This window comes from Alosa alosa, chromosome 13 (assembly GCF_017589495.1).
Source record: "Alosa alosa isolate M-15738 ecotype Scorff River chromosome 13, AALO_Geno_1.1, whole genome shotgun sequence".
NCBI classification, from domain to species: Eukaryota; Metazoa; Chordata; class Actinopteri; order Clupeiformes; family Clupeidae; genus Alosa; species Alosa alosa.
The window spans coordinates 1,059,674-1,087,524 of record NC_063201.1 but is presented as its reverse complement, the minus strand read 5'-3'; the positions used below and the strand labels follow the sequence as shown (position 1 = coordinate 1,087,524).

Genomic DNA, 27,851 nt, shown 5'->3' with positions numbered 1-27,851 from the left:
CCCAGAATAGGCCAATTCTGTGTTTGTGTTGTATGTATGCTGCTGAGACCTTGAATTTCCCCTGGGGATCAATAAAGTATCTATCAATCTATCTATCTATGGCATAATGTAGCCTACACCGTCATATAGCGCGCTACCTAACTTAGCCTAAATACACAACTGAATCAAAAGCAAGTCACAAACTCTGTAACTCCACATTTCGGTTTTATTTACAGTATGCTATTTACAAAGACAAATAGAAACCGACTGTATTGCTCCCAAATTATGAGAATTTGAGCTGCAACTTGCCTTGCTTCTCGACTTCACCTGCCAACACTAACGTTAACGCATCCCTTGAACTTGAACCACTTCCTGTCAGATCGTGACATATGCGGTCATACACAAAGAGTCCAGCCTCTATGCCGGTTCCTCCAGTCATCATACAGAAGCTCGGCGTCCGGGCCATCCCACTGTCCCATTCACTCCCAGAGACGCCGGGCTTTCCTGGAAATGACTATTTCGTGGCGCTTGTCCAATAAACGTGTAGCTTTTCTGCACTGAGATCAGCCCACTCTGTAGTGCCATTGAAAGTCCAGTGAAGCCGAGCGTCTATGGGTTTTTTGCATGTTTTTTTGATGGATCGTGTCGTCACAGCAATGTATTACGGGTGTGAAATCACAATAAATGACCGGCAAAACCTTATTGCTGAACAAACTAGCCATGAAGATGAACATGTTTTCAGCATGTTCTAGTTGGAATATAGTAGGCTAGAAGCTAATGTAATAGTGTTATTTGATGCGATTTCCCGTGATTTTAGAGGAGGCTGAGCTTCCCCTGTAGTCTTAGAGCAATTGCCTCTGGTACTACTGGACTACCCCCTCACCCTGTACTACCCCTCACCCTGTACTACTGGACTACCCCCTCACCCTGTACTACCCCTCACCCTGTACTACTGGACTACCCCCTCACCCTGTACTACCCCCTGAAAGTAATTGTGGTGAATAATTACTTAATATTAAATCTTAGACTGGCAAACTTCAGTAAAAAAACTCAGGAATTAAGTTTATTCTGTTACAAGCAGAGAGGGTACAAAAAAATGGTCTATGGTCTATGTAGGCCTAGCCCAGGCCTGGAAGGCCTAGGTTGGCCTGTAGCCAACTTCTCCTCTCTTCCGTTCTACATCCTCCTAGTCTTAGACTAAGTCCAAGTCTTATTATCTGACAAACATTGCAGTTTAGTTACTTTTAAATGCTTTAAACAAAGAAGAAAATGGTGCCAAAACAAAAATTAACGTAAACGTTAAGTTAATTTACATAACGTAAAATTATTGCCATCACCCTCACCCTGTACTACTGTACTGCCCCCTCACCCTGTACTGCCCCTCACCCTGTACTGCCCCTCACCCTGTACTACTGGACTGCCCCCTCACCCTGTACTACTGGACTACCCCCTCACCCTGTACTACTGTACTGCTCCCTCACCCTGTACTACTTTATTACCCCCTCACCCTGTACTACTGTACTACCTCCTCACCCTGTACTGTCCCCTCACCCTGGACTACCCCCTCACCCTGTACTACTGGACTACCCCCTCACCCTGCACTACCCCCTCACCCTGTACTACTGAAGATAAAGAATATGCTTAATATACTAAAATACAAATTATACTAACTAACACTTAATCTAAATCAATTCTAAAAACAGTATCCACATAGTGGTGATTAATCAATCAGAGGCGCTTGCAATGACTGAGGCAGGGCATAGTAAGGGCATCTCTGTGCATAGTAAGGTAAGGTAGGGTAAGGTGCTCTATGTGAATGTGAATGTCATGGTGATAGTGCAATGGTGATAGTGGTCATGGTGGTAGTGCAAATGAGTAAGTCCAACAGTGCAACAATGCAGAAATAAAGTAAAGTAAAGTCTGTATATCTATATATTTAACTATTTTAAGAAAAGGTAAAAGTGTGGCCACAGTTCGGTTGTGGCATGGAGGGAGGGGTTATGCATATGTGCTAATGTGCTAATATAGCATGCAACCAGTGAGGCAGAAGACAGTGGTAAAAGTGGCTAGTGGACAGACAGTATCCAAACATGGAGGGGGTGAAGAGGCAGACAGACTATGCAGAGAAGTCTCTCTCCTCTTCCCTTAAGTGAAGCATTGAACAGTTCAATGGCCCTGGGGACAAATTACTTTCTCAGTCTGTCTGTTGTGCAAGGCAGTGAGCGAAGTCTCCAGCTGATCAGGCTCTTCTGCTTAACAATAGTGCTGTGGAGTGCGTGACACTCATTGTCCAAGATGTTAATCAGTTTGTTCAGGGTCCTTTTGTCAGATAGTGAAGTGATGCACTCCAGTTCAGCTCCCACTACAGAGCCAGCTTTCCTTACCAGCCTGTCAATTCGCCCCGCATCCTTCTTCTTTGTGCTTCCTCCCCAACATACTACTGCATAGAAGAGGACGCTGGCAACAACAGACTGGTAGAACATCCTGAGGAGCTTGCTGCACACATTGAAGGACCGCAGCCTCCTCAGGAAGTACAGCCTGCTCTGCCCTTTCTTGTAGAGTGCAGTGTTGGCTGACCAGTCCAGTTTATTGTCCAGGTGGAGACCCAGATACTTGTAGGTGCTAACCACCTCCACATTGACCCCATCAATGTGGACTGGTAGCAGAGTGGGCTTAGACCTCAAGGAAATCCACCACCATCTCCTTGGTCTTTGAAGTGTTTAGTTGAAGGTGATTGAGTTTGCACCATTGCACAAAGTCCTCCACCAGGCTCCTGTACTCCTCCTCTTGCTCGTCCCTGATACACCCCACAATTGCAGTATCATCAGAAAACTTCTGCATGTGGCATGACTCGGTGTTGTAGCAGAAGTCAGATGTGTACAGGGTGAACAGGACTGGAGAGAGCACAGTTCCCTGTGGCGCTCCGGTGCTGCTGATCAGTGTCAGAGAGAAAGTTCTTCAGTCTGACGAACTGTGGTCGCTCGGTCAGGTAGTCTGTAATCCAGGTTACCAGGTGAGCATCGACACCCATCTGCAAGAGCTTGTCTCCCAATCTAAGGGGTTGGATGGTGTTAAAAGCACTTGAGAAATCAAAGAACATGATTCTCACAGCACTTTTCCCCTTGTCTAGATGGGAATGTGTCCAGTGTAGAAGATAAGTGATGGCATCATCCACGCCCACTTTCTCCTGGTATGCAAACTGTAACGGGTCTAGTGCATGGGGTACCTGGGGTCTGAGCATGCCTAAGACCAATCGCTCCATTGTCTTCATCACATGTGATGTAAGAGCGACAGGTCTGTAGTCATTAAGCTCACTAGGGTGTGGCTTCTTAGGGACAGGGGTGAGACATGATGTCTTCCACAGTGTTGGAACTTGTCCAAGGTGTGTGCTCAAATTGAAGATGTGCTTCAGTGGCTCCCCCAGTTCAGCAACACAGGTCTTGAGTAGCCTTGGACACAGTCTGTCAGGCCCCGCTGCTTTATTGCTGCGCAATCTCTTAAATTGGACTGTCACTTGATCTTTTGTAATGGTGAGGGGTGTAAGGGGAGGGGAGGGGTGCATCTGGGATCTGTGTGTCTGATGGCTGATGATAGAGGTCGTTGTCACCTCATTGTTCGTGATCGCCATGTGGGGGAGGGGTGCAAAATCCAGTGATGGTGGGGGTACGATAGCCTGTGATGATGGAGGTGAGTGTTGCACTGGTATTGAGGGGGTGTGGGGGTGGGGGCTGGGGGATGGTGGACAGACCACCGCCATTGGAGCTGGAGCAGGGCAGTCAAACCTGTTGTAGAAGTGGTTCAACTGGTTCGCCCTGTCCAGGTCCCCCTCCACAGAGCTGCTGTTCTTCTTCAGGCCAGTGATAATCTTCATGCCGTCCCATGTCTCCTTCAAGTTGTTTTCCTGCAACTTCTGTTCCACCTTCCTTCTGTAGTCCTCCTTAGCTTCCTTCAGCTTAAATTTGAGTTCCCCTTGCACGCGCCTCAGCTCTGCCATGTCCCCCTCTCTGAACGCCATCTTTTTTCTGTTAAGAAGGGTCTTGACATTGCTGGTTATCCAAGGCTTGTTGTTGGGAAAGCAGCGTACAGTTCTGGTGGGAACAACAATGTCCATGCAGAAGTTCAGGTAGTCAGTTGTGCACTGTGTGACCTCCTCTAATTCCTCTCCATTCTGTAACACACTCCAGTCAGTGCACTCGAAGCAGTCTCTCAGAGCCTCATCCGCTTCAGGTGTCCACTTCCTGAAGGTGCGTGTGGCAACTGGTAGCCTCTGTACTTTGGGCTTGTACATTGGCTGGAGATGAATGAGGTTGTGGTCTGACTTTCCCAGTGGGGGGAGGGGGTTTGCACTGTATGCATCCCTCACGTTTGCATACATGAGGTCTATTGTCCTGTTTTTCCTTGTAGGGCAGTCAACATACTGGTAGAAATTCGTGAGAGTGGAATCCAGTGTTATGTGATTGAAGTCGCCAGAGATCACAAAAAAGGCGTCAGTGTGTTCGGTTTGAAGCCTTGCGATTGTGGAGTGGATGACGTCACACACTGTATCTGGGAGAGCTCGAGGTGGAACGTAAACACAGACAGCAATTGCGTGCGAGAACTCCCAAGGCATGTAGTACGGATGGAGACTAACCACTAATAACTCCACATCCTTACAGCATACAGTCTCCTTCACTGTAACATAATTCACTGTAACATAATTCTTATTCTGTAGAAGTGCATTTTACACGAGCTTTAAGGTAAGTGTAGTATTTTTACAGTGGAGGCACCGCGCTATTGTTTAATGTTGTTTTGTTGTATTGTTGTATTTAATTGTTTAATAGCCTATTGATATTCAGGAATAGCTCAGCCAGCTCACCATTCCACCGCTGAGAGCTTACAGTAGGATCCTGTTTGCGCCATTGTACTGATCGTAACTAGTGCCTGTGCACACCCGTTAAGAAGGGGTTACATTTTGGAGGCACCGCTGGGATTCGAACCCAGGATCTCCTGTTTACCAGTGATGCAGATGACGTGTCATTAGACGAAACACCAAAACAGACATCAACAGGGTACTCACCCTATTTTTTGATGTTTGGTAGGGAAGCTCGACTCCCTGTTGATGTCTGTTTTGGTGTTTCGTCTAATGACACGTCATCTGCGTCACATTTGAGGGATGTGACAAAGATGAAAGAGGAGTTGCAAGCTGCTTACCAGCTAGCCCAAGCCTCGGTGGATAGGATGAACCAGAGCAATAAGGAGCGTTATGACCAGAAAGTGCGCCATCATAGCCGGAGTCCTGGGGATCGGGTGTTGATTCGGAATCTGGGTCTTAAAGGGAAGCAAAAGCTGGCAGACAGATGGAGCTCTTGTCCGTATGTTGTGGACAGTCAGTTTTCGGATCTCCCTGTCAGACATCCCAAGTCTCCCGGAAGTTCCGGGAGTCTCCCGCATATTGATAGCGGCTCCCTGACGCCCGCAAATTAGATAAAATCTCCCGGAATCTAGAGCGAGCGATCAAGAGCGCGCACGCGAGAGGGAGACCTAAAATGCCGTGTGCATCTGAGTGTAGCGCGCACATGACGGGGGAGAGAGAGGGGTGGTGCATGTGTGTCTGAGCGCATCCAAGACAGAGAGCATCCTGATTGGCCTGTTTCGCTAAATCAACCAATCAGTTTTCAGTGTGGGCGGGCTTTTTATCTCTTTTCTCACGAACTAAATCAGTTCAGTGTAGGAACAGGAGAGTCACGGCAGAGTCAGTGCCCCCAAAAAAGTAAAATGTAAGACCCATTTCAAAGTGTACCCTTGTTTATAAGAGTAAAAAATAATGATAGGTCTAGTCTTGCATGCTGCACTGTTTGTAACAGTGTTAGCATTGCCCATGGTAGGTTAAATGATTGCAAAACTAGTGTCAGTTAATGTGCATATTATCAGGCCTATACTAGATGGCTAGTTGCCAAGGCTACATGAAAAGACCAAACTGCAAGATCCACATATTTTATTTTCACAATTAGCCTACTTATTTGGTGTACTGACTTTATAGTATTTATTTAATTTAATATATATATATATATATATATATATATATATATATATATATATATATATATATATATATATATATATATATATATATATATACACATACACACACACACACAGTACTGGCTTCATGAACCTCCCTGAAATGACTTTTTGCAGGTTGAGATGTCTGCCCTGTGTACAGACTGAAGCCTGTTGACGGTGCAGGGCCGGTGAAGGTGATGCACCGTAACCATATTTTGCCTCTGGGACAGGAGGTAAGATTGGGTCCTGTGGTTGATACCGCTCTAGCTTCATGTCCTAGAGCTGTGAGGCGTAGAAAGGCTAAAGAGAAGCATAGAGCTGTTGATCTTGAAGTGTTGCCTCCTGCAGTTCTTAGACAAGAAAGCTCTTCGGATTCTGATTCTGAGTTCGGCTGTGGTGTTGAGGATGCATTGCAAAACGCTCCTCTGAATGACGCCACACAGAATTCCCCGCCTGTCCTGGAGCTGAACTCCACTGTGCCGTGTGTCCCCACTACTCCTAGTGTCCCTAGTCCAGTGCACTCACCTAATGATATATCGGTAGTTCCCTGAACTCCCTATAAACTCATATAGGACGACTGAGGTTGTAGAACGGGTAAACCAGGGTTGTAGTTCTCCTGATGCTCACTCCTTAACCCACTTGGATTTAGGTCCCACAGACTCAGTACCTCCTGTAGTACGTAGGTCCCATAGGGAAAGGAAGCCTACTGACCGCTTGTCATACGGCAAGCCGGGAGTGCAAAGCAGGAACTATTTAGCAGTGTCATATAGCATCAGTGCAGTAGTTCACATGCCTGGTGGTGCAGTAGTTCTCAAGCTCTTTGTAACACATACAGACACGCCTTTACTTTTGCCATACACTTCACCTGCCATTACACCCACAGCTAGTTTTTGAGTACTAACCTTTGTTTGTTGTTTTGGTTGTTTGATTTTAGTGTATTTCTTAGTTTGTTTTGTCTTAAAGTGTATGTGACTCAGCATGGGGGCATGCTGTATATTTGGTGGGGGGGAGAGTGTAAGCACCTGCAAAAAGTGTTTGCAGTTTAGCGTCTATTCCTGTGTTTTTTTCCCCTGTCACTACAATGACCACAATGCTTTGTTTAAATGTTTATGTTGTGATCTGGAATTCTGTATAGACCAATCAGATGTATTTGTTTGATAAGTTTTATTTGAATTTTATACTCAGCCAATCATTATTTGTTATTTGTTTATGCCCGCGAAATCGCGGGTTATGTGAAGGTTCCATCTCCTCAGAGAGAAGTCTCATCAGTCCGAGTTAGCACTGGAGAAAGAGAGGATATACTTTGCTGTCTGTAGTTTGTGGAGACAAGTTCATAGGCCCACTTACTCCGTAACATCGGCGCATCGTACTTGTTTACTCCTCAGGTTTATTTTCTCTTCTAAGTTATCGGTCAAGTCCTGGTCAGATTTTCCGCTAGCTATTTGTCGGTGCTATTTTGTAGCTGAAGCTATCCTGACCTGGATGCTAGCTGACTTAACTCCTGTTGCATTCTCCTTCGGAGACGGACTCGATTTGTGCTTCGGTGCTGAGCCCACCGGAGTGCCAACCACCAACTACCCGCTGCTGCTGTTGAGGTTTGCCGGCTGACTGCAGCAACATCCTCCACCGGAGTCGCATCCTCGGCTAGCTTGGACATTGCTGCCTCCCATCCTCTGAGTCAGGACTGAGCGGAATCTCCCGGTTCTGAGTGATCGGTCGTGAGTAACGTCACACACACACACACACACACACACACACACACACACACACACACACACACACACACACACACACACACACCCACACACACACACACACACACACACACACACACACACACTTGTACACACACACACACTTACACACACACACACACATTGCCACACACACACACACACACACACACACACACACACACACACACACAGGCACACACACACACACATTATTACACACAGAAGTGCCCACTGGTTAGCACTCTGAGACCGAGGGTTGCCGGGTTCGGCACGTAGGCACGCTGAAGTGCCCAAGTACCTAACCCCCTTATTGTCAATTATCATTGTATATTGTCTACATATGGTGGTTTATCTGTGTTACCGTTACCTTTTACACGGTGCATTACTGTCTGTATATATTGTATTGTCTTCCATACTGGTAACTTAACTTTTTAGCTTAAGCTAACTGTGTTGGCTAACCATTAACGTTAGCTAAAGTCCATTAACGTTAACGTTCGTTTACCCTGTTCCCCTTAACTTAGGAGTGAATTGTTCGCTCGCTGACATGTGTCAGCTATTGGGTTGTCACTTTTATTACGTGGCTATTATTATTATTAAATAAATATTTGATTATTATATTACATTATTTCCATGGCGTATTGGCAATTCATTGTGACTGCATTCACCACTAGTGTAATTACACATACATTCTATAATTCTTATTCTGTAGAAGTGCATTTTACACAAGCTTTAAGGTAAGTGTAGTATTTTTACAGTGGAGGCACCGCGCTATTGTTTATTGTATTTAATTGTTTAATAGCCTACTGATATTCAGGAATAGCTCAGCCAGCTCACCATTCCACCGCTGAGAGCTTACAGTAGGATCCTGTTTGCGCCATTGTACTGATCGTAACAAGTGCCTGTGCACACCCGTTAAGAAGGGGTTACACGTATATGAGTGGTTACTGGTCAGAGTGTCTGAATGGGACTATGTCTGTCTTACGTATATGAGTGGTTACTGGTTAGACTTGATGTCTTTGTTTTGGGTTGGTCTGTCCCCATGAGATATCTATGGGTTTATAATAGTTCTTAATAATTATGAATGGAGGATAGCGGCCATTGTTTTGGGTAGTTGTGTCTTTGCCGGGGCATGTCAAGGGGGTTTTCAGACTGTACCATTGGGGTTTTAATGGGGAGAGGGGTCCATCTTTGTTTTGGTGTGTGGGTGTCTTGCCGGGGCATGTCAAGGGGCTTTCAGAGTGTACCACTGGCTATTGAGTGGTCAGAGGGGGCCATCTTTGTTTGGGGGTTGGGGATGTCTTGCTGGGGTTTATCCACAGGTCTAGTTTTACAAAAGGTGTGGCCTAAGGTCATTTGCTATGCTGTGAACACCAATTCAAAATAGATTTGTTTTATTTATTTTGACACAGAAAACTTGGTCGGATTGTTCCATTACATCAGTCTAAAAGATTTCTGTCTGTCTGATAAAAAATATCTGTTAGGTTACTGATCCACCCACTCGTGAATGAGAGAAAGGGAACTTGACTGATAGCAAACCAGATGGAGACCACATAGATGGACCAGTTCCAGCCGGCGCCAAGTGCCTGTTTTTCCGGTTTGAGCGCTGATTACCTGGAGAGAACGTGCCTAATGGCCTCTGTCCAGACGCTGTTGACTCTCAACATCTGCATTTGCAGCCATTTACAAACTCAGAGTTCCCAGTGCGGAAAAAGTGAGAGAGGATGTAAATGATGAGTAGGCTACAAAGGTCGAAAATTTGTGATCTGTGTATGTGATTATCTTACTTAAGGTAGGCCTACCTCATTATGCTACGCTGTGTATCTTTCACTGGGAACGGGGGCTCTCCCAGCCCAGCCGCATGGGACACAAGTTCAACAACACAAGACTATGCTATGGTGTATTGATAACAACACAAGACAAGACTATGCTATGGTGTATTGATAACATGTTGCATGTTTTCTGGAGAAGATATGATGTTGTGCGGAGTTCAACTATGTAAGACTGGAGCATGGTTATCGTACTGTATGTGAAACTAATAAAAAGGGAAAAAAAGGGGGGGGGGGGTACGGAACTGTGTTGCGTTAGACTAATTTTAGGGTTCTCTAAGTGCGCACATTATAACATCAGAACACCTTTTAGCTTTTTTTTTACTCCTTAGCGATGTCTCTAAGTAGTTTGGAGAGTCTCTGTAAGTTTTTTGTTGAATGATTGAGACTAGGATTGTATATTTGTGTCGCAATTCAGACAAGTCTCTTGTGAGTGGACATGCTAAAAGATCTGTGAACCCGACCTAGTTATGCATGGGCATTGTCCTAGCCTTTGTTTATTTACTATTTACTGACCAATCCCCCCGCCGTTGGTCTAGAGTGCTCGAGTGGGAGGATATATTTGAGCACGGCAACATGCACATCCTATCTCCCTCACACACATGCAAAACGAGCACACAGGAACACACAAATTTCCATTCTCACTAAACATGTTGTGGTGTGGAGACACCAGACAAGATAACGACTCTTCCGCTTCATTTTGTTTTTAGATCATCTAACAGGTAAGAGCCACTCTTCATATCTAGAGCTTACATATGACATCATACGCTTTCTCAGAACTTCATGCGTCGGTTTAGTATGTCAGCGCGTCTTTTCACTGCCATTGATGATTGATGTCAGTATAAATATCTGGAAACAACTTATTGTCTATTATGCAATCATCAGTATGTTGTGTCCTTGGCATTTTATTCATTCTGCAGACATTTGTAGAGGATACAGTACACTGATAATCAACTGATTTTTCTGAGAAAGTGAAAGCTCATAATTCCAAATATTGCAGATTTAATTTGATGTTTGTTTCTATTAAATTAGTAGCAGCAGTGGCAGAGAGTGTGCCCAAACTGGGTAGAAAATATTTTTCCAGAAAATACTTGTTTGCATAATACTTCAAATAAAGAAAAAAATTTCAGCTCATTTCCATTGAGTTTCATTTCACGTCAGATGCCACTGTTGAGCCTTTTGGAGAGGTCATGGGCCTGCTGGGATGTTTCTTGCTTGAGAACGCCAGTGAAATGCTCTCAAAGGCTGTTCTGTTGTGGATGGGGTTTTTTGCCTACAAAAGTAGTGAAGTAGTGAGTAGTGTTTTTGACAGTAAATAGACTTGGTTGTTGATTGGCCGTTGTGTGAAATTCCTTACCAATAGCACAAGAAATGTAACATCAGTCCTGTGTTTATTTTCAATTAGCAGCATTATGAATGTCTGAAGGCGCCTGTTATGATGAACAGACACGTGTTTAATGCCACTGTTTTGCAGCATCATACCAGTTCATAGAATGGGTTACATTTTCGTTGGTTGATATATTATGGACATTTTGTGCAATGACTTTCTCAAGTACACTAAGTCTTTTTGAGCATTCCAGAAGGACTGAGTAATGAGTACTCAGTAAAAATGTGCTCTGACCTCATGTTCATAGACCCCCTTAACTAAACAACTATTAATCAAGAAGACACTTCTGCTATGTCCACTCACATTTTGAAGACATGGCATTTTCTCAGATTCACTTGTTGATCTTTATTTAAAACATAAAACAGAGAGTGTTGTAGAGCATAACATGAGGAGAAAGTAATGCCTTTTGTGTGGTGCAACCGTTTTGCCCTTGAAGATGATCATTACTGAACAGGAAGGCCTAGTGCTTTTGATGGTAACACCAAAGATGGTTGATTACGAAGATACTTCCTGAGAGGTCATTTCCTGTCCCAGGAAATGTATGCAAATAGGGTAGCAGTAGTACACGCCCTGCACAGGGGCACTATCCCACATTTTTGCAGTGATCGGGCTCCCTTTTTAACATTGAGGTCTATAGCAGAATCCAAGAATTTCCCAGAATTTGTCAAAGCCTTATTTTTCTGAGCAACGGATGCACATTTCGGACACGGTATCATGATCTCCAAACCCTCCTCCCCATTTCAGGAGAATGTCGTGACAGTATGACCCTCTGGTCAGGAGAAACATTAATGAAGGTGTACACCAAGTTTATTTTGTACTCCGGTTTCTGTCTGGCGTGGAACCGAGGCGTTCAAACGTCAGTCATACGTCAGTGACACGCCCCTGTGCAGGCGGGGACTGAACCAGAGCCCGTCTCTGACTGAACTCCACTTTGCCCTCATAGACATGAACTGGGACCACCCATCTTGCTACGCATTAATTATCTTTGGTAACACTTGACCATATCGACATAAGAGTGACATGACACTGTCATGAACACGACACTGTCATGACACATGAACCCTAACCCTAAACCTAACTTGTTATGACAAAAACAGAATGTCACTTAATAACAGAAGCGTTATAAGTATAAGTATATATACTATTTTGATCCCGTGAGGGAAATTTGGTCTCTGCATTTATCCCAATCCGTGAATTAGTGAAACACACTCAGCACATAGTGAGGTGAAGCACACACTAATCCCGGCGCAGTGAGCTGCCTGCAACCACAGCGGCGCTCGGGGAACAGTGAGGGGTTAGGTGCCTTGCTCAAAGTGCCGTGCCTACTGGTCGGGGTTTTCGAACCGGCAACCCTCCGGTTACAAGTCCGAAGCGCTAACCAGTAGGCCACGGCTGCCCCAATTACGTTATGTCATAAACGTTTATGACTATGCAATTTCTTCGCCGTTTTCTCACTTTTTGCTCGCAGGTTTCTCTGCAGAGCTCCCCCTACAGCTTCGGAGTATATTTTATGACACTCCTCAACTTTCCCTGTTCCTCTGACAACGGTTTACTCACTTTCTGCTTCTTTTCGCTGGCTCTGTCATGACGAATGTCTGAGAAACTCCATCGCTACCTTGTTCTAGCCGGAGCCTGGCGTGCATGTGTGTAATCAGGGGATGGGCAGTATTTCTGATACATATTTAAAATATGTATTTCAAATACAAAATGGTACTTTGTAATTTATACAAAGAAGCCTCTAATTGGTGACTGATCTTTTTTCTCTCCACTAGAATGGCTCATGAGTTGGGGATGGAGGTGGTGAAGAGTGTCCAGATCACGCTCTACCTCCTGACCATCATCCTGGGCAGTGCGGGGAACTCCGTGGTCATCTGGATGGTCGGCGTGCGAATGAAGCCGGCCGCTACCAACGTGTGGCTGGTGAACCTGGCGGTGGCTGACCTGGTGTTCTGCATCTCGCGCGTCCTCACCGTCATCTCGCTCGGCCTCCGCCAGTGGTCGTTCGGGGTTCAGCTGTGCCAGGTGAACGGCCTGCTCAAGTACACAAACATGTTCTGCAGCGTCTTCCTCCTGGTGGTCATCAGCGTGGACAGGGCCCTGTGCATCTGGCGCCCTCTACGGGCCAAGATCATGCGCACCGTTTCCCTGTCCCGGGCGGTCAGTGCGGGTGTTTGGGTGGCGGCGCTGGCCTTGAGCTTGCCGTACGCCATTAACCGCACCACTGGGCTGGACGCATACAACAACACCAAGTGCACCATGGAAACCATGGTGAGTGCCGGAGGTCGGACTGGTCTGTACCTGGTGCGGTTCCTGTTTGGATTTCTCCTGCCATTCCTGGTGATCGCCTGCTGCTACGTGTTGGCCGGGTGGGGCATCAGGCAGTCGCGCCTGAACAGGAAGATGAAGATCCTGCGCATCCTGGTCCTGCTGGTCTCGGCGTTCTTCCTGTGCTGGGTGCCCTACCACGCCCTGCTCCTGGCCAAGATGGTCAACAGCAAGAGCCAGTGGGTGAAGCTCGGCCTGCCCGTGGCCACCGGGCTGTCCTACTTCAACAGCTGCGTCAACCCCATCTTGTATTTCTGCGTGGGACTGGACCGGCAAAAGAACTTCAAGAGGAGCATTTCTGGAGCTCTCCGCCGAGCCCTGGAGGACGACGGCATTGGCCCTGTGACCGAAGGCCAAGAGGCTGAGGGACAGGGGGTGATTTTACAGCAAAGCACAAAACCCCAGGATGTTTAATCCTTGTATTGTGTTCACATTTTGCTCCCTTTTGGACTGTTCAGGTCAATTTGACACAGGACATTATTTTGGTATTTGAAATCAATAAAAATATCTCAACTTCCAACAATAACATATGACATGAATAGTGTTAATGAATGTCTGATAGATCACTTTTAACAAAGGAAGTGACTCTTAGTCTCTTAGTAGCCTATTCTATTCCTGAATTCTGTCCCTTTCAAACTATGTTAAAATTGTGTGTTTAGCCGCTAGCATAATAAAATCAAAACACAAATACAAAATCTTATTAGGCTGTAGGTCCAAACCTAGGAGTTTAAGCCTTAGTTAAAAGGTGTAGGTGTAAGGTAATTAGTCAAACAGCCATTGCATTCTGTGTAATATAGAGGTTAACAAAGAGACTCTAGTTTGTAATTTCTTTTCAAATATAAATGTTGGAGACAAATGGAGTCATACCCAGGGTGCAATTTGTAGGGGGGGGGATGGTGGGGATTTTCCCCCCCTCTGGTTTTCCTATCCCTACCTCTGCGAAATTATTTTTATCCCCGGTGGGGACAACATTTATCCCCCTCTGTGCCTCATATTGATTAATGCTACTTCATATAAGTAAAGCGCTGCAATGTGAGAACAGTCTAGTAGGCTAGCCTACATAGTAATCTGACATCAGAAACGCACCGTCAGCACTCATGCTGCTGACACAGTGGCTGCGTGATAACTTAATTTGGCCTTGATCGTGCAGGACATTTCAGAATGTCGAATGTGTAATCCATCATAAATGGCTAGTTTCAATGGAAAAGTTAGCTGGACAAATGAAAGAAAACGAGGTTTCAGTGAAGCATATAGTCATATTTTAGAACCTTCAAAATTTAGAAAACTGATGCAACTGAGATGGAGGACAACTGCACGTAGAGTAGAACGTAGGCCTATTGTCTGAAGGAACTTATATTAAATGAGGAGATATTTGCTGAATGTCACAAAAAGTGTTACAGAAATTGCTTGGCATCGCTTATTCAATGGCTCTCTACCGAAACACTGTAGTTTGCGGAGGACGAACGAGAAAGCACTCGTTTGATAAATCAGACAGTAGGCTAGGCCTAGTAGACAAATAACTTTCAGAAATAATCTGTAGGCTACTGCAAAAACGAATGTTGGTGGGTAACTATCTAGCGGGTGTTTTAACAGCTGCAAGAAATAGAAGCTCCATGGTCTTTATGTTCTGGTTCGTAAATTATTTTCATAAAACTTCAAGTTGCCCTATAACTCGGTCGGCGTGCTCCGTATGTAACTACCTAAACTTCCAAACTTATCTATCTTAAATCTCCTTGTTACCATCTACTTTCTACGGATTTACTGGCTACCGATTATATCTCGTGAACAAACTCTTGCATAAACTGTTGTTGCTCGAGGCTTTGGATTATCGGACTCTATAACCTTGATCGCCAAACTTTTCTGTCAAACGTTAACGTTAAGCCAGTATCAAGGGCTGCAAATAATACCGGGCCAAGGAAACGATATCTGGAAGAAGAAAGCATCAAATTCCTTCTAACGTCTCTCAAAACTAGTGACTCAATATAAAAGTGAGATCTTCTCAGATTACTTACCCGCTACCTGTGTTCGAAAGTTATCAAGGAACTGCACGATATCGCTGTTGCTAGCCAACTAGCAAACAAACGCTTAAAAAACAGTTGACACCGGGCGAGCCCTCGCCGCAACACGATGCCTCCCCTCAGCTGTGCACCAGGCTGCACTCATCGCGCCCTTCTCAGCGAAAAGATAGTGGAACTCGAAGCCAGAATAGCGACCCTCCATCAGATTGAGAAGGATGAACAGTTCCTCGACACCATTCTCTCCGTAAAATAACGTTACCTCTCTTACACACACAAATGCCAGATGCCCTGATTTCACTCTGTCCTCCAATACTTTAACCATGCCATGCACTAATGCAACTTCTGCCCCTGTTGCCTCTCCCGGCCTCTGCTGAGAACCAAGCCTGCTCTGCTGGCCAGCTCCACTCCACACCAGCCTGAGCCATGGCGTAGAAGCAAGCATCACAAGCACGGCAGACGGTCCGGACGGCACTCAGGCCCAGCCCAACCTATACGACTGGAAAAATCGCTATGCCATTCTGACCGAGGATGAGGAGCCCCTCCAGCCCGAGACAACCATCCTGGTCCCTCCTCAAAGTCGGCGCCCCGACCCCCTCCTCCCCCGACCTCATCAACCTCCACCCTGGTCATCGGCAGTTCCATGGTTAGAGACCTCTGCATTCCCCCATCATGTAGCGGTCCTCCAAGGTCTACTGCTTCCCTGGTGCCAAGGTCCTTGACATCCAGCAGAAACTCCCAAGCATCCTGGCCCGCCACACCAAGGTCAACAACATCATCGCATTAACGTGGAGCACGAACGACATCAGAGATAAGCAGTCAGTAGCACTGCAGGAAAACTACAAAACTCTCATCACCACTCTGATGGGCACAGAAAAACGCTTTGTCATCTCTGGGCCTCTCCTACCTACAGAAAAGGTGCTGAGAGATGGTCCAGACTGTTCGATCTCCACACCTGGCTCAAACGCGGCTACTGCGCTTCCCTAAGCATCCCCTATGTCAACAACTGGGGCTTGTTCTGGGAGAGGCCCAGTATGCTGAAGCGTGATGGTCTCCACCCAAACCAACATGGAGCCAGGCTACTCTCTGACAACATAAGCGTCCACACTGAGACATTGACATTCTGTAGAAAATATTACAGATTCACGCCCCCCAGGTATTGATTCGAATGGCATTATACATGTGGATGAGTCTGAGAATGTTTTCTGCAGGGTAACATACAATACTACTACCATAGATCAAGCTGTGTCATGCAATAGCATGACTTATGCTCATAGTTCTATTCCAACGTTGATTTCTACCCAACGTATAGTAAAAAGAAAAGACTAATTTAAAACTAGAAACCTAACAAATATTCTTTCCATACCTCAGCATATTCCTCAAAAGCCAGAGGCATTTTCAGCTAACATGGGTTTACTAAATATAGGTGCACTTACTACCAAAACCTTTGCAATCAATGATTTTATTAGTGAAAAAAAATTGGATTTTCTGTTTCTTGTTGAAACCTGGCTGACTTCAGACAGCGAAGCTGTTCTTGTTGAGACTTGTCCCCCAAATTATAATTTCTTCCACTCAATTAGACAAGGCAAACGAGGTGGTGGAATTGCCTCCATTCTCTCAAACAAATATAGTTGCACACGAGTCAACTTTGGCGAATTCGCTTCCTTTGAGTATATTGCCCTCACTCTGAAGGCTGACCCAGCTGTACTTCTATTAACCTTATACCGCCCTCTAAACTATGGACTGGCTTTCTCGACCAGTTTTCTGAACTTATGTCGCTCATCATCACTAGCTATGATCGGATAATTGTAAATGGCGACTTCAATATTCATGTCAATAAGACAACTGATGCTAAAGCCAGTAAGTTCCTTAATGTGTTGGACAGTTTAGAGCTAAAGCAGCATGTTACAGGACCCACCCACAACCTTGGCAACACCCTCGATCTAGTCATTTCCAGAGGGATAGAAGTCACAGACTTATCAGTAAATGATATAAATATGTCTGATCATCATTGTGTATCTTTTAATATTGTACTACATACTCCAAAAATTCATCCCGAAATTGCAATCAAATCAGCGACTTTGGACATAGAGCAGAACAGCAGTTCATAGCTCTTATAGACTCCATAAATTTAGATATTTTACATCATCCCATTGATCAAATGGTAGAGGCTCTCAATCGTGAATTAGGCTCTGCTTGACAGAGTGGCACCCTTAAAAGACTAAAAAAAAGCCCTGTAGCAAACTGACACCTTGGATGAACGAAAATATCCATGATCTAAAAAGATCATGTAGGAAAGCTGAGAGAACATGGAGAAAAAACTAAGTTACAGGTTCACCGTGTCATTCTAAAAAAAAAAATTGCAAATTCTAATAGAGCTATTCGAATGAGAGGAGGAACCACTTCTCTAAGGTAATTGCTGAAAACAGTGGAAACTCTAGGGTGTTGTTCTCTACCATTGATAGGCTATTGCATCAAACACCTTTTGATACACTCAGTCAGGCATCCTCTCTAAGATGCGAAGAATTTGCAGACATCTTCAAAAACAAAGTCATTTCTATAAGGGAGGCTATTGGTAACACAAGTAATATGTTTGATAGTACACCCAAAAACAGCCCCCCAAAATTAAGGTCCTTTAGCACTATTACTCAATCTGAGCTTGGTAAAATTATAACTCAAACCGGCTCCTCAACATGTGTTTTAGATCCAATCCCTACTACATTCCTCAAAAAAGTATATGATGGCTTAGCTCCTTTTTTTTCTCAAGGTAATAAATACCTCATTAGAAACAGGTATATTTCCAACTGCTTTTAAAACCGCTGTTGTGAAACCTTTACTTAAAAAAGTCAAATCTTGACCATACCAATCTGAGCAACTACAGGCCTATATCAAATCTATCGTTTTTTGAGCAAAGTACTTGAAAAAGTTGTTTGTAATCAGTTAAATACCTTCCTCAATGAAAACAGTATCCTTGAAAAATTCCAATCAGGTTTTAGATCAAATCACAGCACAGAAACGGCTCTAGTAAAAATAGTCAATGATCTCAGACTAGCTACCGACTCAAACAAAGTCTCAATCCTTATTCTTCTGGATTTGAGTGCGGCATTTGACACCATTGATCATAGCAACCTAATTCACCGCCTTTGCGAAGTGGGTGGGTCTCTCTGATAATGCTCTAAACTGGTTTCAAACCTACATTACTGGCAGAGATTTTTATATCAGTCTAGGAGATCATGTATCTGAAAAACATGACTTGCCTTTTGGTGTGGCCCAGGGGAGCTGCCTTGGTCCCCTGCTATTTTCTCTATATATGCTTCCATTGGGAAACGTCATAAGTCAGCATAATGTAAACTTCCACAGCTACGCAGATGATACCCAATTGTATCTTTCTGTGGAGCCAACTAACCCAGATGGCCTTTGCTCCCTCACTGCATGCCTAACCTCCATTAATCAGTGGATGAGCAAAAACTTTTTGAAACTAAATGACGACAAAACAGAGGTATTTCTGGTTGGACCAAAACTAAAGCGAGATATTATTCTTAGTAATCTGGGGAATTTGGCACACCAGGTCAAACCAAAAGTAACAAGCCTCGGTGTCATCTTAGATGCAGAGTTAAGTTTTAAGCCCCATATCAGTAAAGTTACTCAGACAGCCTATTTCCACTTGAGAAACATTGCCAAAGTGCAGCCCTTTTTAACTCAACAAGATGCAGAAAAACTAATTCACGCCTTCATCACTAGCAGGTTAGACTACTGCAATGCACTTTTCACTGGTCTTCCCAAAAAACATCTAAAGAAACTGGCACTCATACAGAACTCTGCGGCTAGACTTTTAACTAAGACTAAGAAGAGAGAACACATCACCCCTGTGTTGGCTGAACTGCACTGGCTCCCTATTTCCTATAGAATTGATTTTAAGGTTATGTTAATTACTTACAAAGCTCTGAATGGCATAGCACCTTCATATATCTCTGAGCTTTTAATATCTTATCAACCACAAAGGAAACTTAGATCATCCAATTCTAATCTTTTAATCGCACCCAAAGTGCTCCACAAACAAAGTGGAGAAGCTGCGTTTATCCATTATGCCCCAAAACTATGGAACACCCTGCCTCTGTACATCAAGCAGGCGAAGTTCAGTAAATATTTTTAAAAAGATCTGAAAACATACCTGTACAGGAAAGCTTTTAGTTAACTCATCTTATCCTGTAGACTACATTTTCAGATTATTCTACATCTGCTACTATTGGGGGGCTTAGCCAGCCAGAAGCAGATGGGCTCCCCATTAAGTCAGGTTCTGCTCAAGGTTTCTTCCTGGAATATGGGAGTTTTTCCTTGCCACAGTTGCCATATGGCGTGCTTGTGGGGGGTAAGAGGGTTAAGGCTGCCAGTCTTAAGATGTCATTTTCTATATTTTTGATATGTTGCTGAGTATATCATAAACAGCAAAGAAAAGTGATTGATAATGACTGACTGACTATTATTGTGTTACATGCTTCAAATGTAAAGCACTTTGAGCTGCATTCTGTGTAAGAAAGGTGCTATACAAATAAAGCTTTATTATTATTATTATTATTATTATTATATTATTATAACTTTACTCTCCAAACTCTCCACTGCACTGTAGTCGATTAACTGACAGTATGATAGTAGGCTATTTATTTTCTGTAGGCTAAAACACACATTTATTTTTTCAACTTTTGCAATATTATGCACTTGGCTACTAACCGCAAATCAGCAGGAGAGAGAATGCACGTAGCCTACGCAGCGTGTAGCGCAATGTGTAGGCTATTTGGTTACCAACTAACACTGTTAGCCAATTCACTAACTTAAGACTTCAGTGCCATCATATACAACGTTTTTTTACACAACAAATACAGAAAGGATGGAGGCAGCAAAAGTAAAGTCATTTCAGATGGGGCAAGAACAAGGTGAATTTGTATGCTTGTCAAAACGTAGTCCTACCTTGCATTAGAGGAGCTGATCATCCATACCAAGCACATTCGCTGTTTAAAGTCATACACCACGGTTGGCTACACTAAAACTAAAATGTTACAAAGGTGGCAAAAGTAATATCTTATTAGCCATTTTGTTTTGGGGGCACCTGGTCATATCACAGGGGTCTCATTTATAAAGCGTTCTTACGCACAGATTTGATCTTAGACCGTGCGTACGCTCAAATCCATGCCAACGCTCAGATTTATAAAAACTGTCTTTGACGTGGAAAAGTGCTTATCTCCACGTCAGGTTCAAACTTGACGTACGATGCCGGGGTACTGCAAGTAATCTGAGGTCTAAGTGCGATGCATTTTCAAAAGTGACTTAAGAAAGTGAAAAAAGGTATAGCTTACTTATTTCATAATATCTATAAAAAAAGACCTACGATAGAATGATTGAAACATTCTTACAGGTGATCTAGTATATTTAGTGTTCTCACCAATCTAATATTGACCATAAAATGTCCAATTGCCCTCGTTTAGGAGAGGAAAAGTACATTCGTGCCAGGGATGTAGTGGTAAAATAAGGAGGTGGGTGAACTATGAATTCTGCTATCTCGGTGAGGTGGACTGCGCCATGCAGTATCGGATTTTTAAAAAAGGCATTCGAACATGTTTGATAATGGTGGATGGTTGCAGTATTGGGAATAGGCCTATAGGATAATATTGGATAATACAGTTTTGAATGTTAATGTGAATAAACTCTTTTGAGAGGTGGATAAACTCTAATAAGAGGTGGGTAGGCCTAAACTCTATTTCTGAAATGTCAGAGGTAGATAAACTGCGTTTACTCGCGTTTAGCCTTCACTACATCCTAATTTGCGCTCATAGGCCTATTCCCTAGCCTAGAAATCTAGGCGCACCCTAGCGGCAAATTAATTTGCTCAGCCTGTACGTCTAGTATCGAACCATAGGAATTTCTATTGGCTTAACACCGTGGATGTTCTCCAATCACAGCGCTCTATTTCGTTAGAGAGTCTTAAGGCGGGCTTAACAGGATAACGACATCCTGCGACGGTGAACAACAAGGAAGGTGGCTATGGCGAATGAAGAGCGGTTGTTTGAATCGGCGTTGGCGTCAACTTTGGAGGAGTTGGACTTGTGCTTTTCTTTGAAAGTAAAGCAACACAATGCACTTAAGTCATTCCTTTCAAGAAGGATGTATTTGCCGCTTTGCCGAATCGGATACGGATATGGTCGAAGGCTGGCCTATTGCATGCCTAGGCAGTTTGAAAGACAATTCTCTGCTCGCCCCTTGGATTAAGCGAGGTGAATGGTTCGATTCCAGACTATACATCTCAATGATATAGGATGGCCCCGCCAGGCTACCTATTCCCAGCTTCGTAACAGAAAGGTAATATTTGAATGTAAGCTATACAATGTAGGCTATAGATATTTTATATCATATATAGCCTACACAACAAAGAAACAGAAGTTATCCTCTGAAAGCAGGGCATCTTCACATTTAGTGTTGCGTCGGAGTTCCGTAAAGAGGTGCAGAGCTCGCACCTGTTTGCTTTTCTTGACTGGCAGTGCCCAAGATCAGATGACAATACGTGAGTTGAATAATGTAGGCTAAAATATGAAGGTTGGCCTAAAGCAACATTAAAGGACAATGTTTAAGCCATTGGACATTATTGAAAGAAAACAATAGCAAAGATATGCAGAATGAATGAATAATGACTGGCGAACTAGGCTACTTTTTCAGCAAAAACATAGCCTATCCTAAAAGAAACGTTAAGCCTACATGACAGATCACGCTTATAATTTAGTCCTCTGTTTTGTAGGCTAAATCAGCATATTACCCTGGGTGATATTGGAAACGTACAGTATGCTGTAGGCCTAGAGGTCTTTCCTTCATAAGGTAGGCCTATTTTTTTTCTGCAAAGTAGGCCTAAACATACTAAATGTTGATTATTCACATTACTGCAAGCAAAAGGAATGAAAGCGAGCAGAGGACAATGGACATGGATGCATACGATCTCTTTCCAGAAAGCTTTGCTGGAAAAAACATAATTAGTTAAGCTATTCGAACTGACGCATAGGCTAGTTAACATCAGATGGCATAGGCTAGGACTATACAATGTTTTCCATATATAATTTTACATAGGCTACCGCTTTTAGGCCATTGATTTCATTAAAACATATGCTAATGATATTGATGAGGTGGTGTTTACAAGGCGGAGACCTAAAACCATCCGGCTGCGCACAAGTTGACGTTCATTTGTGATTTATAATGGGCACATCTGGAAGGGTGGTGGTGTACGACGTTTTTTTGTGCGCGTCGCTCGCTTTCTCCCTAATCACACGTACGATAATTTCAGAAATGATCTAAGATCAAATGAAGGATGGTTTCTACGCAACCCTTTTATAAATGAGGCCCCAGGTCTATGTCCAGGGATGGATTACTGAATGGGCCTACTGGGCCCAAGAGCTCAGGGGGCCCTAAAGCCCAAGCCTCTGCGTGAAGCTGCTTTTTCTCCACCCTTCTCTTCTCTTTCCACAAAGCTCACCAGAAGTCACCATTTAAAGAGTCATTTAAAAAAAAAAAATCTTCCAAGGGAGCATGCCCCCAGACCCCCCTATCTTAACTGGGCCCAGGGGTTCATAATCCATCCATGCGTCCATCACACGTTTGGAATACCCTAATGACTGACTTTGTACTGATGTTTCCAAAATCGTTTCAGTGGTTCATCAACTCGTAACAGGGTGAACGGCACTTCTGCACTTCTGTTGCCTTTACAACATGATATATATTATTACTGTGACCACAGAATACAGCAAAACTGGCCCCAGCGGTGGCGCGAAGTACAGCAAAACTGCTGGGAATGTATCACTATAAATGTAATAATAATAATAATAATAATAATAATAATAATAATAATAATAATATAGTAATATAAGTAAAACTCCTGAAGACCCAGCTCTTCAGAGGGTCTCCTCTCGTAGCACTACTTACAATTTGTCCTAACTTGCACTAATCAACTGACTAGAACTGACACCTGACTGTATAAAAACAGCACTCACTGATGCACTTGTTCTTATTGTCCTCTACCTTTATATTGTTTTAAATTGTTCTAGAATTGTTGAGAATGGTTTTAAAAAGCTTTAAACTGACTACCATCTTTTGAGTCGCTTTGGTTAGAAATGTGTCAGCCAAATGTAATGTAATGTAAAGTATAAGTTTCTTTAAAAAGAAAATATAATATAGAAAGTATAAGTATAATATAAGTATTTATATTCTTTTGATCCCGTAAAGGGAAATTTGGTCTCTGCATTTATCCCAATCCATGAATTAGTGAAACACACTCAGCACACAGTGAACACACAGTGAGGTGAAGCGCACACACTAATCCTGGCGCAGTGAGTTGCCTGCAACAACAGCGGCGCTCGGGGAGCAGTGAGGGTTTAGGTGCCTTTATCTCCAGCAGGGTTGATTACAGCAATAGACTTTTCACAGGCCTTCCTAAAAAGACTATTAAACAGCTTCAGGTGATACAAAATGCAGCAACTGGGGTTCTCACAAAAACTGTAAAGAACTGACATTACAACACATTACTCCAATTCTTAAGTCCTCCACTGGCTTCCAGTAAGTCACAGAATTGACTTTAAAGCACTACTGCTTGTTTATACTGTAAATCACTTAATGGAGCAGGACCTAAATACCTTTCAGACATGTTTCAGCAGTACACACCCTCCAGACCTCTCAGGTCTCAGGAGAAAAACTTGTTAGTAAAACCTGCTGTTAGAACTAAACATGGTAACACAGCTTTTAGCTGCTACTATATGTGGCTCAGCTCTGGAACCAACTTTCGGATGACATTAAAAAGGCCCCAACTGTAGCCAGTTTTAAATCTAGACCTAAAACCAAACTGTTCTCACATGCTTTCTGCTAACTTTGAGTTACAAATTCTGGATCTGCCTTGAAAATGATTCTACCCAGGGGCGCAGTTACGGTACCCATTTTTTGAGGGGTATGCAACAACAAATTGGTGCCCCCCCCCCCCCAACAAAAAAACAAACAAACAAAACAACTAAAGTAAAACAAAAAGGCCAATAATTTACACTACTAGTGTAAATTATTTTAAGAAATTCTGCCAATTTGAACTTGAAGTATTGTTAAATGGTGCATTGTCACTTTAAGAGAGTCTAAACGGTTCTCACAACGTCATTTTGCCAGCTGTTGCTCACAAAGGATAAGGCTGATCCAACTCTAGCCTTTGTTTGCCACATTATCAGCACAATATTAAGCTATTAATATTAGGATTGTTAGGAAATGGAAACATGTAATGAGTTGTTGCTAGCGTGACATTTCTGTTTGCAGTTTGCCATTAAAAGTTCAGTATGAGCATGGTAGCCACCTACCTATCTTAATGGAATAGGTTATGTTTCAATCGGCATATGCTTAACAAACACTAGTTAGTCTGTTAACATGAATATTTGCAAGCCTCCAAGCAGACGTCACACTTTAAATCCTACCTGTTGCTTTTCACCATCCACTTATTTAACTACTGTCACATCCCTTGACATGCCATCTCATTTCCCCTCTCTCTTTTTCTATGTTTAGCCCCCGACAGCTTTTTTTGCTGTATCCATCTTTTTCCATAGACGAAAACTCACTACTCGTACCTGCTCACTCAGCGCTCACGGCGCCCCCACTCCCTTTTCTATGTCAAAATTCTATGATGGAATCTTATGATATAGGGCGCCTACTCTAGCCTGTTAGTCCTCTAAAATGTCATTTAACATTGAGGAAATGCAGAAATGATTAAGAAACATACAGTAAGTACAACAGTAGCTACATATAGAATATACCAAATATATTATTTTTTAACATCACTTTGGCACCCCCACAGTGCTGTGCCCCTATGCGCCGCACATAGCGCATACCCACTTTTTGCGCCACTGATTTTACCTTGTGTCTTTTGTCTTTTTAATTATTCTTTTTTAAAAAATGATTTTACTTTGTACGTTCGAGGTTTTTTTTATTATTATGATCTTTACCTTTTAAACTATTCTTTCACTATATTGCCCTTTTATGTTTTTATGTGTTATTACTGTTTGCTTTTGTAAAGCACATTGAATGACCTCTGTCTATGAAATGCGCTATATAAATAGACTTGACTTGAGTGTAAGCGCTTTCAGACATACGTGTAAGACCGGAGGTTCTGCAGATGTTAAACGATGGGGCAGTATCTAAACGACATTAACCGGTCAAATTGACACCTTCAGAGGGCGTGTCGGTGATGTTTCTTTTGTGCGTCCATGTGGTTAAATCTGACTTAAATGCCAGTGTTATGATGGAGTGGCATAGTGCTGTCCAGAAAATCGCCGACCTGGAAAGATGCAGACATCACGGAGCTACTGTCCATGAGGGCAGACAGCATTGTGATAGAATATATGAAGGGAACGGCAAGAGACACGTTTATGTAGCCTACAACTGCATGTATGAAATGAAATTCAAAAGACCAAATCATAAGCAGAAGGCGCTGAAAAGGCAACAGCGACATCGTTGACGACAATAACAGAAGTATTTAATAAATTGTTAGCCAACACGGTTGGTTTTCTGTTCATTGATAGCCTTCTCATGACCACTGCTGAGTTCGATGATATTTGTTGAGCATAAATATGGCTAGAGAAAATGAAAACGAAGAAAACCCAACTTTGTTCCAAGCTCCTTACGTAAATGCAATAGACACATGGAGAGGATGCTTTTGGAAAAATAGACCATGAAAAAATGAACCACTTCACTGTTATGTTAGTATTTTGTTTGTTGTTAAAAACGTTGTATATGATGGCCTTGAAGTCTTGAGTTAGCCTACCAGCCAATTCAGTAGGCTACCATAAAGTTTGTGCATGCTCTCCAACGCAAACCAGATTTGGGGTTCCATTGCCAAGTAATTCTGCTACATAACGTTGTAAACAGATAAATGTGTTTATTCGACGCACACATGTAGGTCAATTTCAAGTGCGCACTTACGTGACTACTTCAAGTATTAACCTACGCACAATAGATTTTTCTTCTTTAGCCTACATAATGCATACACTTTGTAAACAAACAGCAGCTGTGACAGTGGCCGCATATATTCTGAGTCATATCTCGCCTCTTGTGAACTCTACAAGCCTCCAGCCCTCACTTGACAACCACACGGATATTCTGTAATGTGCGTGTATGTCGTTCACACATAGGTGCGTATAAGGTCCGCAGGTTAGCATCATATCTGAATCCGAAGGGTAGGACCTCCGTTTGACAAACCTCCGCATATACTCCAGAGGTTATATCTGAAAGCGCTTTGTGGGTCACAGGAGGTTTCATCCCATATTTTCTCCACGGCACTCACAGGTCATTTTCCAATACAAATTAAGCAGATCCATAGAGAACAGCACGTTACCACATCTGAAGTGAGTACATCAACCATTCAAACCCATATGCCCAAACCATATTTGGGGCTAGTGTCCTAGGGGACCCTGCTTTAAATCCATCATCAATCATTGTTTATTCAGAGGAAATTGAAATCTGACCCGAGTCCATTCCCGATCTCTCTCTCCCACTCATTTACTGTTAATTCTTCGCGGTCATGGCCATTAAAAGGTTAAAAAGACTAGAAATAGACTAATTAAAAAAAATAATAATAAAAAAAAAATCATATCAGCACACCAAAGCAACACTCTACATCCAGTGCAGTTGAGCTGTTAAAGACAAAGGGATATAATTTGCTGGCAATACTTTGATACTGTCGCACACAAATTAATGCTCAGTAAATTAGTAGTCCAAATCATTTAGCTAATTTAATATCATGCACATGACATTTACATACAAACATGGATGGGTCAATACACAAAGAAGGAAATTCTCAGTAATTGAATTCCTGTAAAGTCGCACCATTTTAGTGAAGCCTATTAAAAAAACTGACTGTAACCTATTTAAAAAAAACTGACTAACAAAGTAAACGTCCATCATGTTTAACTAAATGTAAATATAAATTAACCTATAAACTACCCAAATAAAGCTGAAGATTAGCCTACTATTTGACTGCACCGCCAATGAATTTAATACAGTAGGTGGCAAGTGGGAGGTTAGCTCTCTAATAGAAATGTCGACTACGCCATCTGAGGCCCTGCCCCTCAGAATATTCAACCAATTGGACTATAACTTCATACATGAAGCCCAACCAGGCAACACAGGTTCGTGGTCACAGAAAACCAGAGGCGTGGTTCCAAAAATAAACTGTCTTTATTAACAAATATTAAAACATGACCTACAGGGAGTGGGTTCTCTCCAGACAGTCAGAACCTTGGTCACTAAGGCACTGACACAAATGGCCTACAAGGCCTGGACACACATGCACAAATACACACACACAGCAGACTGTGTTGCAAAAGATTAGAGGGCTAACATCTGATGGAGGGTAGGAAGAGCCAGGAACAGGGCTGAAGCTTACCCAGGGCTGGAGAGTATATCAGAGTAGTCTAGAGACACACCACACGTGAACATGTCAATACCAGATACTCAAGATTTACCACAGCAGGAAAAGTGAAGGGAC

At 43.1% G+C, this 27,851-nt stretch overlaps 1 protein-coding gene across 2 annotated transcripts; it reads left to right on the top strand.

Annotated features, from left to right (window-relative positions):
* The first annotated feature begins 7,120 nt into the window (after nucleotides 1–7,120).
* LOC125305862 (C3a anaphylatoxin chemotactic receptor-like) lies at nucleotides 7,121–14,089 on the top strand. 2 transcript variants are annotated; one of them, XM_048260892.1, is made up of 2 exons: nucleotides 7,121–7,739; nucleotides 12,743–14,089. In XM_048260892.1, exon 2 carries the CDS (start codon nucleotides 12,744–12,746, stop codon nucleotides 13,707–13,709), a length of 966 nt encoding a protein of 321 aa, XP_048116849.1. In that variant the 5' UTR covers nucleotides 7,121–7,739; nucleotide 12,743; the 3' UTR covers nucleotides 13,710–14,089. The 2 variants fall into 2 exon arrangements, with proteins under 2 accessions (XP_048116849.1, XP_048116851.1); XM_048260894.1 differs by lacking the exon at nucleotides 7,121–7,739 and adding an exon at nucleotides 10,112–10,305.
* The last annotated feature ends 13,762 nt before the right edge of the window (nucleotides 14,090–27,851 follow it).

Coding starts and splice junctions, on each gene's coding strand:
- LOC125305862 (XM_048260892.1), top strand. CDS start 12,744: ATGGCTCATGAGTTGGGGATGGAGGTGGTGAAGAGTGTCCAGATCACG.